Here is a 14,347-nt window from a genome sequence, read left to right on the forward strand (position 1 = left end):
ACTTCCACCAAATATGCCTAGAATTGGGCTTCACTGCTGCAACCCCATGCACATTCACTAGAAAACAAATCCCACTAAAATCAATCAGGTTTTCATCCAAACACCTTAAGGATAAGGCACAAGGCGGGTCTTTCAGGTCGGACTGTGTGAGTCAGAATGTATTCTTGGTTGCAAGGCTGGACCTGGACGTGGGCGCTGTTTTCAGCAAGAGCCTGGAAGCCAGATCGTATGCATGCTTAGTCAGACGAAAGTTCTCCTGACTTCAGTGTGGCTTGCTTCCTCCAAGTAAAGGCGCAGGGTCCGCAGCCTTGGCCAGAGATCTGGCCCCGTGAAGCGCTGTGCTCATTCCCTGCCGTCGTCACATTCACCGGCAAGTCAGATCGGATGCGTTAAGACTGAAAGCCTATATGTGCACATCTGCTTAAGAGTAAGTTCCATTGGGACTTACTCTGGAAACACATACGTAAAACCGAAATGTAATGTAAGCCTCCCAGATGTTCCCTCAGTTTCCTTCCTGCCGCTTTCTGTGACCAGCCTAGATCATGCGTTCGAGATTCTTAACCAGTATTCCGTTCGTTCCTTCGTTCCTTCGCGCGCTCTTTCTCTCCTTTTGCAGCACAAACATCCCCTGAAACAGCCGCAGCGGAGGGAGGAGGGGGCTTCACGAGACCAGCCCGGCGACAGCCGCGTGCCACCCTCCAAATCTGCCATCTGAATTAAGAGAGCGCGCGCTCTGTCTTGGCTTGCCCTGCCCGCACTCCAGCCACCGCGGGGGGAGCGGGGAAGAAGACGGGCTGCTTCGGCTAAAGACCTTTTGCGTTACAGGCGAGGGTTAACCGTGGCGGTAGTGCCAGAGGAGTCGCCGGGCGAGCTGAGTGAGAATTGCTCAGCCGACGGAGCTGCTGGCCAGAAACGGCAACAGCTGCACTCTCAGCGAGAAGGAGCCACCGTGCGTGTGGGGGAAAAGAGCTTCCACTGCGGATTGAGACGGTACAAAGCCGACGGGGCCTGAAAATGGGCGACGGGGACAAAAAGCGCCTGACAGCAGCCCGCTCTGGTGAAGGTGGGATGACTCCGCTGCGCATCCCGGCTTGACCCGAGGGACGCCGAGTGAAAAGAAGGCGCTGTGTGGCGCCGGTGTTGCAGAGGGCAAAGCTGCACCTGTAGGCGTGGCCAGCATCTCAGCTCCTCGACACTTTTAAAGGCGGCTGCCGCGAGGACGACGCTTGCTTTGGCGGGGGCAAAGCTACAAGTGCGAGGGCAGGCAGCAGCGCGCGTGCCTCCGCGTGAAGTTGGCTGCGGGCAGGGAGGCAGTGCGCGCTGTCGCCCTTTCCACTCCGTTGGCTGTGAACGCGACCGACGGTTCTTTCCCTTGTTTGAGTTTTCGGAGGTGGTGGAGGAGTCATTTGTCCTCCTCGGGCAGAAGCTGCTGACGGCTTATTCGCGACCTCTCGCTGTCTTCGTCCCCCCCCCCTCCCCCCGGTCTGTAGAAGGATGTCCTCTGTTTTCTTGCCTTTGTGGAGTTAACAGCTCGGTGTCCCCTTACTCCGTTTGTGGGCAAGGAGCCCTCATTTGGGTGACTTCTGGGTATGTTCCTCCTCAGCACCTGTGGGCTGACTTCTGAAGACGTGGCTCACTGACGCGAGGTTTAACTCCAAGGCATCGTGCAGCCGCCTTCTCTTCCTATACCGTTTGATCTTATTTGACGGGATTTTCTGTAAGAGGGCGAGGGCGGGGGAGAACTATCCCTCTTTAAAAAATTGGACACCAAACTAAACAAAGACGTCTTTTAGTCCTGCGGCTGCTGTTTTGTTTTAAGTTTAGGTCTTCCCAATGAATCTTTGTCATCGGAGGAACTACAACCCAAGAGGTCGTTGCCCGCTCTAGCGTCCCGTTTTGCTTGGCTGGGCTGAAGATGCTTCCTGCAACACCACAGGGTGGTTGTTGATGCTGAGCCGCTGTGGCGCTTGGAAGATGTTTCTCTTTGGGATTACACGTGGCGAAAGGCGGTCAGTCGAAGGGAGAGGTGGCTGGTGAGACTTACCTGATGCTCTTTGGCTTTGGGGACGTGGTGGCTTCAATGGCTCCATCTCCCAGGAGAAGCAGCGGGAAAGATGCTAACGCTCTGCCAAGCGCATCCTCAACTTTCTGGGCAATTATGATCTTGGTTGGTCTCCTGATAGCCTACTGCAGTAAGTACAGCCACGACCAGATGTTTGTGTTGGATGCAAATCCGCGTCCTCTTTTGGCTTGACTTTTATTTTGGAGGGGGGAAGCTAATGCTTGTAGGCTGTTTTCAAAAGAATAATAATAATATATCAATATTAAACTAAAGTGACTCGGTAATTTTCACTCATAAAAAACTGTTTAAAGAAGCAGGTGGACCCACTGTTTCTCTTTGAAACCTGAGTGTTATTTTATACACTTTGTAAAATCCTGTTTTTTCTCATGGACTATGTAACTAAGTCATGTAGCTGCTCTAGTGTTCTGAACACTTTATTTGTTGCCCACAACTGCAAGTATGTTTCCTTTTTGAATCACATGTATATGTGATTGATTTCAATCTATTTGTGTTGGTGAAGTAAGAAGCTGAAGCTTATGTTCCTTTAGTGGCAAAAAAAAAAAACTTGTTCATCTGACAAAAGTCTTGATGTTGCCCAACATCTTATGCAATTGCTTAGTTACATTCTCAGCCCAGCCCACTTTAGCTGTATTAGTTGACTTTGGAACTGCAGGAGAACTTCCCTAGTCTTATCTTCCCAATGTTATTAGAAGTCCTTCATGAATTGTCTAGTAATGTGATTTACCATTTACTTTTTCTTTTGTATGCTAGCTTCAGACTTTTAAAAATAACTAAAATATAAGTCTGTGAAGCATCAAACAGTGGTTTACAACTGTTGACAGAAATGGTTCTACTTCTGCTTAAAATGTTTGTTGTTCTGAAGTATGATACTGTATAATTCTGATCAGTGAAAGTTGTTATGCAAATATATAGTAGGACATGTTTGGCCTGCTACAAAGGAAAAGGCTGCCAAATGAACTATTCTGCAACAAAGAGAATGCTATTTTCTTAGCTCAGCAGGAAACTACACAATTGGGTACCTGTGTAGTTCTGAGTTGCCTTAAAAACAAATTGAAGCTGATCAAGAAGCTTCCATTTGCGATGATCACAAAAGTCTGAGCACTAGCATGTCACTGGAACCGTTTTGTTTTTTTAATAATGCAAAGAAAATAATTAAACATTGCTGCTTATGTTATGCTCATATTTTCCTAAACCCAGAATATATGGGTTCGCCCTCTCAAAAAATATGGGAAGCAGAAAAGGTATTTTATATTCTTCCACTCTTTTTAACCTTATTAGACTTCCCATTCATCACCCAATGCTGTAAGGAAATTACAGTGAGTTATAAAAGCTTAATTCATCTGTCCGTGTTCCATGATACTTTTTGAATCTTTTCTGTGATTTCTGTAAAGTAAAGGCTTGTAGTAATTTCCAAAGAATCAATCTAGCATTGCTTGAAATTTTGCAAGGACACTTTGCAATTCAGGACTGTACTGGATTTTCAGCCAGAGCATTTCCTTAAATAGGTGTCTGACTTTATGTACACTTTAGGTGATAGTACATAAGTGATCAACATCATGCATTTGATTTGAAACTCTGTGTTAGTATGACCAGCAAATGTATATTGGTCATTGTAAAGTATATCTTATAATACCCTTCTACTACATTGTTTCCAATTCTCATGTTAAATGTCCATTAGAGGAGGATAGTAGGAAGTTTCTTGTATATCTCTTCAGTACACTGATAAATAAATACAATAACTTTTGAAAGATAGTTTAGAGAGCTTGTTGTTTTATCTAAATAAGATGGTGAATATGATCTTTCTCAAGATCTTGAAAGGTAGAATTTTTGCATTTGTTTTGGTTTTTGTCCACTTACCCCATTTCATTGTTAGAGGCAGTCTCACAATATGTTCATTGATAAAGAATCACTAATTAACTTTTATGCAAAAACATCCTAGACTAATTGACAAAAAACATGCCATATATATCTTATTAGAACTCTAAGCAAACACATTTTAGACAGTCTACAACATGCAATGTCAAGACTCCACCACTTAAACTCTTTTGTGACTCAATGACTGAATGTACAGTCTTGAAATGTAGCTATTGATTGCATAGCACTGGACTGTTATAGTGCTTGAAGAACTGTTAGTAACCTATCCTTGTTTGAGAAAAAAACCAGAAGTTATGTTTGTGTGGTGGAGAAATATGAGTGCAAATGCATCCCACAATTCCCTCTCCAGATCAGCCCTTCCAACTCTGTAAAAAACTAGCTGTTACTCAATATTTGTCATAGATTAGGGCATATGAACATCTGCAAAACTCTTTACACAGCTCCTGAGTCTTAAAATGCTTGTCGTTTTAGAAATATATCCACTGCAGTAAATACAAAGAACATAAATAGTTTACAACAAAAGCAGATTTGAAAAGTATTTTCTTATTCATGAATATGTATTTGACAAAAGGTACTCTGACATAACAGAAAAACTGTTTCTTCTCCTTGTTCCCTTGCTTTCATTCCCCCCCACTTCTGTTGATATTTTTATTCAGGGTAATGTGTCCTTGAGAAGATGCAGTGATAAAGACTGTAATATCAATTTAGCTCAGAATTATTATAAAACATCATTTAAATTAACACACGTCTATGTATAATCATGCATATTCTTTAATTTATTGAAATGATAGATGTTCCTTCTGTCCCCAAAGATGAGAATCTAGCAGTTCTTTCCTTAAATGTTTCCCTTATGTTTAGGGATAGTGGCTCCACCCAATGGTTGTAGGAGAGACCTGTACTAGACCAATTAGGTTAGTTGCTATAGTGATAAACCTTTATCGAGCATTTCCTCTGTAAGAAAAATAGCCAGAGTTATGAAGGTTCTTAGTTAGAAGCAATGGTAGGAGCTGGAAGTGGGTAACTTTCTTCATTTAAAAAAATCTGTAAAATGTTTCTATTTTCAATTAAAATAATCAAAATCTTAAGTTTATGTTGAGCAGTCTGTCAGTCTTGCAGTTGCCACAATGGATAAGAATATTGGCACCTGGCCTCTAATAGAATCTAATTCTGCAAACTCAATAAACTGTAGCGGACTTGGGATAAATATTAATGGAGATTTTTTTTTTTAATCCAGCATATCAGTTATTTAATACATCACAAAACATATATCTATACCACCAATATAACTGGGTAACACAGATAAATTTTATATATAACTAAGTGAATTCACAGATTACTTCATTAAACAGTTACTGAGATGCTAGACTGATCATATATATGACTAAATAAAAGTTAAAAATGGAAAAGCTATATTTGTTCAGTTGCGGAAAACTTCCTACAACTACTCTAGTGTAGAACTGTAGCTTGCACAGAATCTTAACTGGTGGTGCAACACAAAGAGGCAATAATGTGTCACTGAACAGCACATATAGAAGCAACATTGATGGTTCTATATTATAAACTGATTTTTTTTAATGCATTGCTGGAGGCAGGAGGAAGTAGTTTGCTGTGCATAGTTTTCCATTAGGATCTCTGGGGTTTATGTGAAGTTTGTTTGTGTAGCAAACAGATGTGGCGTACCAACTTCTGCAGTATTTGAAATTTAAAATAAATATCTGTTGAAAATGAGCACATTAAAAAAAAAAATCTGTGCATTCTTTAAGGATCTCTCTCTTGACTGTTGTCTCACAACCAGTTTTAGAGACTGCTGTGTGTTACCTGTAAAGAAATTACTATTCCTCCAAGTGCCTTAGGACCACCAATGTGCACTTCTGATACTGAAGGTGAATTATGTGGATTTTATTTCTGTACCATTTTATTTCCATAGTTCCACCCTGAGGTGTCAGATATCGTGGAAACTGGGAGGCATCTAGGATATCTACAGTTTCTGTGTAATTTATCAACTGATTGAAAAAGCTGTGTGTTGGTTTACTCCCCACTTGCTTGAGCAATGTTCCAGCTGCCGGCTTATTTTCTTCAGAGAAGATCCTTCTTTGTAAAAATAACATTGGCAAGAGATTTAAAACATATATAGAGTGAAGATCTATAGGCGCATACCAGAAGTTGGGAACAAGGTGGCAGTTGCTCTGCTGTTTTTGGCAGCCAGATCTAACTTCTTCCCTGAGCATGCACAAACATTTGCACATTTGGCTGCCAACTCCCGCCCCGATGGAAATTAAATTGGATAGCATAAGGATGGTCCAGGATACTTATAAGCAGAACTACTATATCAGCCTTTTAAATGAAACTTGGTGGATTACTGTGGCATCTCTAATTGACTATTATCTGATAGTCAAATAGTCAAATAGACTATTATCTGATCAAATACAATCCTAATTATGGGATAAAGCTGTCATTGTAGAATAATTGAACAACCCTTTTAACATTACCTGACTGGTGTGGAAAGTGTGGATCTGTCTTCCCAGTCTGGTAATTCTAGTCTAATTATGATATATTAATTATTAATTAATTAGTCTAATTATGCAGTGGCTCATTCTTACATGGGCACTGTCTCTCCTTAAAACTGGGCTGATAGTGGTGATGAAGGCCCAGTATCGTGGATCACTCCAATATGGTCTCAGAGGTCTGATGCTACCAAGTTGGTATAGGTAAGGAGCAGTGTTCCTTCTAAGGCATGCGCATGTGTGTGCACAGAAAAATGTGCCCCATTCTGAATGCATGTGAACACACACACACTGCTTTGACACTTTCACCTAGCACAAAACTCATTCTGGACACAGATTAAAAAAAATTAGAGGGAACATTGGTAAGGAGGGCATACTCATGCTCATCCTTGGATCATCACCAAATAGTGACTGGATAGTTTTGGTTTGGAGCAAAAAAAAACCCCAAACACCCGAAGTTATTCAGAAAATGTTAAAATCTGGAGGTCTGCATTAAGCATGACACCAACTACAACATCTAAAGCAACTCTCTCATATATTTCTGTGATGGAGTAGCATATCAAAGAAGTAATTGTGGTCAACAATAACCCATAAGTCTTTAGGGTATTACATAGCACATTATTTTTTAAAATATAAAGAGCATAACTTCAACAATATTTTTAAAAATGACACCCACTTTAACAGTGTTAGCATAACTTTTACATCTAAACAAAATTGTCACTGCTGTCATTTCCGGTCACCTATGCATGTACACAAATGAAATATCCCCCTTTTCTGCAGATGCAGTTAAGTCACTGAAGTCCTCCCTCCCTGCTCACAGACACCAGTCTGATTCAGAGCTATTCTCCAAGACACTTTTGGCAAGTTCTTCTCCAGCAGGGTGTCTGCCATGCTTGTTTTGCTTATCAGAAGCCAAATGCAAATGCAGGAGCAGCAGAGATAGCAGCAGGGATATGGAAGAAGCAGCCTACCCACCTGTATTTATATCTTTGACTTATTAGAGAAATTTTAGTTTCTCCTTCTTTGAAACAAGCTTCAACATCTCTAATCCATCCTTCCAAAGCATTCTGATCAGGTAGTTTGTGGCTTCAGTGGCCTATTGACGCCTTGATAGCTGAAATAAAGGTTCATCTAGATACTTTGTCTAGAGATAATATGTATGGAAACCAATTGCAAGGATCATCTGAAGAGTCTTGATTGAGGGTTGTCATTAAATCTGGCCATTCACTGTGATGAGGCTGTAATGCGCTTGCAAACCTTTGGGATCAAAATACCCCTCAAAATAAAACGAGTAACAATAGTTTAACATGAACTCTTCAAAATGCTGTGATTTGGGGGGAAAACAGTTCTTAAGTTTCCAAAGAAAGTTCTAAGTAATAAAAACATGTAACCACAATTCAGGTTTGTAACAGGGTACTTAATCTTTGGGGCATTATTTACACAAACACACACACCCCTTATTGTGGTGATATGTTTGTACACACAGAAATGAAAGGAAAGGAAAGAATGGGCTGTATATTTCAGACAATGTGACCCTTTCTCACACTGGAAAGAACAGGTTCTGAGCTAAATACCTATAGGAATAAAGAGCAATACATTAAAATAGCAGGTGGGATATCTTTAATGCCTAGCTTTGTAAGTGCATAGTACTTCAAATTCCCGTACAATGCAGAAGGGGTATAATATACTTCCAAATCCATCTTAAGCATAAATTGCAATTTTAAAAAAAATATTGCAGGGGGTTGGGGAATGAAATGCCACAGGTCACTTAATCTGATCCCTATCTGGAACGTGGAGTTGCAGGAAGTTGCCGGGGGTGGGGGCATGGGGGACCTCATTTATAATTTTTTTAAAAAAATCTGAAATGTGGTACAGTCTACCCCAATATCATCTGAGGCCTGAAGAATAACATGTACCTTTCCTTGTATGTGAGAAAAGGAGTTTGTCTTTGGGCAGAGTATATCTTGGTAATTGGGAGTGGCAGGAAAGGAGGTGGAGCATAACTACTTGTCATGGGGAGAGCTCTAATTAGGACACACAGTAAAAGACTAAGACTTGCCTTCTCAATCTACTATACTGAAACTATAGCTTCCTTCACATAGTATATTAAAAGGCTGTGAAAACAATACCTGTACAAGGTCACTGTAGTCCGGTGCCAAATGTTAGCAAGTTTTCAAAATTTTTGCAATACCTTTTTGGTAGGATGGTTGTTTTATTCTGTTCCTTTATATTTGTGTGTGTGTGTGTGGGGGGGGGGAGGTTACAATGCTTTTGTTGTTTGCATATGTAGCCTTTTTTCAAGAATTCATATCAGCCTTCCCTTCTCAGCCTGTTTCTCAGTCAGATTTATTATAGTTATTTGAAAATATTATGATGATGATAACTTCATCATATTAGAAAAGCAAAGCATAAAAACTGTCATATCTTTTATATGACATCCCAGATGCTCCTTTTTTTGAGGGCATACTTTTGAATTAAAAAAGGTACTTGAAAATTAATGACCTCTGCAAAATACCACCTGTCAGCCACTGTATCCAAACTGCACTGGAAAATGTTCTGATAAAAGGCAATGGAGCTGATTACATGGTACCATATAATATGAAGTCCCAACACTTAATCTGAACACTTTTGATACATTTTCCTGAACCTATCTTTGGGACAACCTTTTAATTGAATGTGCACACCTCCCATATAATTATAGTCACATAAAATTTAGTATGACTAACAGTACCAGCCCATAATATTTGCTGCATGGAGCAGAGCAGCAAATGGTCCCCCCACCCTTTATTAAGATCACCCTCACCACCACCCCACCAATTCCTTTAAGATCTCTTTCCTTTTTGTTTGTTTGTTTTCTGCTAGGAAGGGAAGAGGAAAAGCAGTGTGATGCCACTTCACCTTCCTTCAGAATCAGGTCATCCTTAAGAAATGCTGGTGGGTTGTTTTGCCATGCCTGATAACTGTCCCACAATCCAGTGTCTCAAGTGTCCTGTGTCACCATGCTTTGTTTGCAGAGGTCATTAACTTGGGATTCTGCTGTAATTTTCTTACCTGCTGCAAATAACTTTGCTCAAAAAGTATAATCTGAATCATTTTGATTGATTTCATTCCAGCTTGGTTAAGCAATATTGTTCTTAACCCAGGAAATATAGTTTGTAAAAGTTCTATGTGGGGAAAATGTTTGCCAGACTACCCTGTCAACACAGTAGCACAAGACTGGTATCTTATGGGTTATTTATGTTAGAATTTCCAAAACCTTCTGCTGGCTAAAATAGTGTTCTTTATTGTAAGGCCCTGGAGCCAGTGGCAGCACTTGTCAACCTTAAGTACAGCCCACCCACCCCCGACCCCCCTACAATTGGGCCTGTGTGAAGCTTCAGCTGAAGTGCAACTGAAGTCTGGCACCAGGCAGAGACAACCATTCTCACTGTACAGTGCTGCGTTCTTCCCAGTGGCTGGGTTGCAGGGGGACACATCCTTTAAAGGAAACTGAGCACATTGAGTTTTTGCACCACCTTGGAAGGCACACACCAAGTGCTGGGAAATGTAGCCTTTCCCAGCACTTTCCCCATAGTGCTCATAAGAAAGGGCTCCAACTTGCTACCACAAGAGCTGGTTCTGTGGTAGCAAGCATGACTTGTCCCCTTAGCTAAGCAAGGTCCACCTTGGTTGCATATGAAAGGGAGACTAGAAGTGTGAGCACTGTAAGATCTTCCCCTCAGGGGATGGAGCTGCTCTGGGAAGAGCAGAAGGTTTCAAGTTCCCTCCCTGGCATCTCCAAGATAGGGGTGAGAGAGATTTCTGCCTGCAACCTTGGAGAAGCTGCTGCCAGTCTGTGTTCACAATACTGAGCTAGATAGACCAATGGTCTGACTCAGTATCTGGCAGCTTCCTATGTTTCTCTCTTAAAGGGCCCTCTCAGCACTGAGAAGAGTGCAGTACTGTGCAGTGGCAAATGGCTCTTGTATTGAAGGTGTTTTGGCAATGTGGCCCATGCTGGAAAAAATAGTGAAGATCACTGACTAAAGTATTGGATTTTTCTCCATAATTATGAAGGGCATCTTACAACAAAACTGGTGTAAGAGAGTTGTTATTTGCAAAGATAAACTTCTGCACACTTGTGTTATGAAGAATATGGTGAACTCCAGCATGGATTGGGGATGTATCTGTAAAATAGCTATTACCATATGAAAGTGATCATTGGAAGCTGAGGTCCTATCAGTGTGGGGAGAGAGAACAGAATCTTTTCAGTCCTTTTCTTTGAATGAATGACTGTGGTTTCTACTTTTTAAAATAAGTTGGCCCTATAGAGTCAACTAGTTGTCTTACTGGTGAAGTTCTAGAGGGTTGAGATTCATGTATATTTGTATGGTATCCTCAGCTACTGCTTCCTTTTTATTAAAATAAGTTTAATCCAATATGACAACACAATGTTGTCATGAGTCTACATTGCTGGCTATATAATGAATTCTGTTGAGCTCTGTAGTCTTTTAAAACTCGTGTTCTAAGCATACTTGCAAGACAAGTTCATTAAAATGTCTCTACCTTCCAAGTAAATATGTGTGTTAGAAGTGAGGTATCAGAACTTTAATCTATTTACCAGGCCTTTTCACATAGCACATAAGGGTGCTTGTCTTTGCTCAAGTGACTGTCGTGATGAATGACTAATCCTTGTAAAAGATTCCTACAGTGATGCTACTTTAAAGATTTAGCTTAAGGCTCCAATCAAACTGTCTCTTCACAGACAATTGTTGTCCATGGACAATACAGAGAATGTTTGAAAAATAGAAACCTTGTGTTGGACCATCCTAATTCTAAATTATATTATTTGCCACATGACAATGGAAGAATTCATGGTTTCCATATTAAATGCTGGTGGTAGTTTCTATCCTTCCTTGTAAGCACCTTACCTCTCATTTGCAGCTGGATGTTTTTATTTTTAATGTAACTGTAATTTCATATCAGTTTTCAAATTCATCTTGTACTTCCACAAATGGAAGAAATTCAGCTTCTGCAAGAGCTGGATGGGCTGTTTTTGCTAACATTTCCTATACTTCTTCTGCCCTCTACTCCTTCTATCCCTACAGGGTTTGATGATGCCCAACCATCAGGTACATATGGGGTGGGGTGGACACAGGGACTGATTGCAGAGGGAAGAGAGGATCATCTGAATCACCCAGCAGATATTCTTCTGCTTGTGGAGGAACAAGCTGGAATGCTGCCCAGTGGTTTTGAGTGCAGTAATTCACTCATTCAGCTGCCATCCTTAATGTGTATAATAATCAAGCTTGGAAAACTCAAGTGATATACTCACATGTGCGGACCATGCCTAAACCAATGATTGAGGAAAACATTGTGGTGATATTTTAGAAAATCATTTTCTATGAATAAAACTGTGGCCTTTTGACAGCACTCTTTTTAAAGCTTTGCTATGTTACTTTGGAGTCCTATAAATAACTTATCTGCGTGGCACAATCAGAAAGGAAAATTATATAGACAATTATAGTATTTCCCCCCCATATTTAGAGAAACTAAGCAGTCATACCAGATGGCATTTGGGGTTGTGTGTGGTGAATGACACCACATATGAATTAATTATTCCCATCCCCATTTATAATAAGTCAAACACCTAGGGCTGATAATTTAGCTCATTATGTGATCAGGCTCTTTCTTGCTTCCATGGAAACTGATGTTCCAGAATCTAAGAATGCCTCCTTTTGATTATTTTTAAAGCTTTCTTCCTTTTCTCTTACTGACATGCTTCACTATCCACTACTATGTTAAGAGGTTCATGTAGTAATTAAAATTAATAATGGTTCATTCTACAGCATATGGGAGCAACAGCCTGATAGCTTAACTTATTTTTAAAATTTATGTGTAGTTGAGTGAGTAAGAGGGCTTGTTCTACTGTAATAACAAACCATGGTTTGAGTTGACATATGACAATGAACCTTCAGTCATCTCTGGGCTTGTACATTCCCCTGACCACCTCTAATACAATTATTCCCATCAGATAAAGTGGCAAGCTATTCTTTGTGAAACCAGACCTAAATAATGACAGGACACACATAGTTGGAAGAAACTAGGGCCACTTTATTAAATAATTATAAATGTGCAATGAGGAATTGAACTAAAGTGCGGGTATCCCCTATGTGAGTCAATCTCATAGGAGGTATGCCCACAGGAGGGCGAAGGACTGGGCTTTGATTCGGCTCGGAACCGGTCCAAGCCTTATCTCGACCATGAGGTTACCCCCGATGAGGGGATGCATGCTTGCCCACCTCAACCCAGGTTGAGAGGCACTGAGCGGCATTTGCTGGCATGCATCCAAGTGAGAGTGGAATCAGCCCGAGAGTCATGAGATCACCAAGCCTTCCTTCATATTCCCACTCACCATAACGACCCTCCAGCCCAACACCATTGTAAATTAAATTTCCCCAACTTGCCCTCAACTGCAAGTGACCAAATAACCCAGTGACAACCTTAACAAAGACAGTGAGAAGTACTCGGAAAACAGGCCCCAACCACAGCCAATCAGCCGAGACCCAGAAAATTCCTACTTGGCTTCAAAGGGCAACTGGAATATCCCCCACTGAATCAAGGGATGGGCATGAGGGTGACTGCCTGGAGAGCACCTGAGAAGAACAGATGGAGCTGGCCACTTATGCAGGCACTCAGGTGCTCTGATTGGTCCACCCACAACACATAAGGGGAACAAAAATGGTGGCCTGAATGCCTGCCTCTTGGGCTGGTCCCACAACTCCGCCCCCTGCTTGCCTGATGCAGCGAAGGGGGCGGGGAGCGGCTTTGTCCCCAAAGAAGGGAAGGAAGGAACTGCTACTCGTGAAAGGAAGGGAGAGCACATGAGCCAAGGATGCTTGAAAGCTTTTTTGTGGGTATTGCCGAACTACAGGTGACACTTTGACATTGTCTAAATCAGCTGAGATTGTCTGCCTAAAGGTGTTTTAAAATAAAATCTGCAATTAAACTGCATCATTTATTCATTTTTATATTTGAATAATAGTTAGCACGACTGGTTAGATTATTTCTACCAGTCACACTGTAGGCACATGGGGGCACCATTAGGCGCAGACTTGAGGGTCCCCAGATCCATGTGATCCGTCTCCTAGAGGGCCTGCTGGCCGGCCTTAATTATGTATAAAAGGGTCTGCTTTGGGCAATCTTTGGCCCTTTCAGGACCTTGCCCCCATCGCGGCAGCCATTTTGGAGACCCCCACACATGCGCAATGGGCCCTATGTGGCTGAGTCATGACCAAGGCCACACAAGCAAGGGAATGGACACATGCAACCTGGCTGGGTCGCATCTGCCATCTGCCCCACATGCGTGTCCCCATGGCCTGACACTCTTGGGTGAGAGAGTGTCCTGTGGGAGAAGGAATATCATCGCACATCATTAGCAATTCTGCCTGACACCCCTGTCCCCACAAGCGGTTCTTTTCATGAGCTGTGAACGGGTATCCCCATGACCTTACACTCTCATGAATGAGTGGTCTGCTCAGGAACTGCATCCTGAGCAGTGAATCAGAAGTGGAATCTCCCCTTTCACTGTTGGCAGTGCTGATCCTGCTGCCCAGCCCTTCTCATGGGTAAGCCTAGGGACCTCATATGTTTCCCCAAGGAGAAGAAGATGACCCGCCTTCCCCAACATCACTGTGCAAAAAAATAGAACTCATCCAGTCAAGAATTTCAGGGTGGGGCTGCCCTTTAAACCCAACCCCTGGTATCACTGCCCTGCCATATGTTCCCATCCCAACCATCTAATGGGGTTACTCTGTGTTGCCACTGTGACTGCTTGTGAACATACATCTTAATCGCTTCATTTACAGAAAACTAAGCACATTGCTTGTCTTGCCATCCTGTCCTC

At 41.8% G+C, this 14,347-nt stretch overlaps 1 protein-coding gene across 7 annotated transcripts in view; it reads left to right on the forward strand.

Annotated features, from left to right (window-relative positions):
- The first annotated feature begins 223 nt into the window (after positions 1–223).
- TAFA5 (TAFA chemokine like family member 5) overlaps positions 224–14,347 on the forward strand; it is a 501,003-nt gene continuing 486,879 nt past the window's right edge. The window contains exon 1 of one of the 7 annotated variants that reach the window (XM_053253369.1): positions 224–2,192. In XM_053253369.1, coding sequence (XP_053109344.1) covers positions 2,048–2,192 — 145 coding nt within the window. In that variant the 5' untranslated portion in view covers positions 224–2,047. The remainder of the gene's footprint in view (positions 2,193–14,347) is intronic. The other 6 variants (XM_053253372.1, XM_053253374.1, XM_053253375.1 and 3 more) reach the window with 6 other exon arrangements.

This window comes from Hemicordylus capensis, chromosome 5 (genome assembly GCF_027244095.1).
Source record: "Hemicordylus capensis ecotype Gifberg chromosome 5, rHemCap1.1.pri, whole genome shotgun sequence".
Classification (NCBI taxonomy): domain Eukaryota; kingdom Metazoa; phylum Chordata; class Lepidosauria; order Squamata; family Cordylidae; genus Hemicordylus; species Hemicordylus capensis.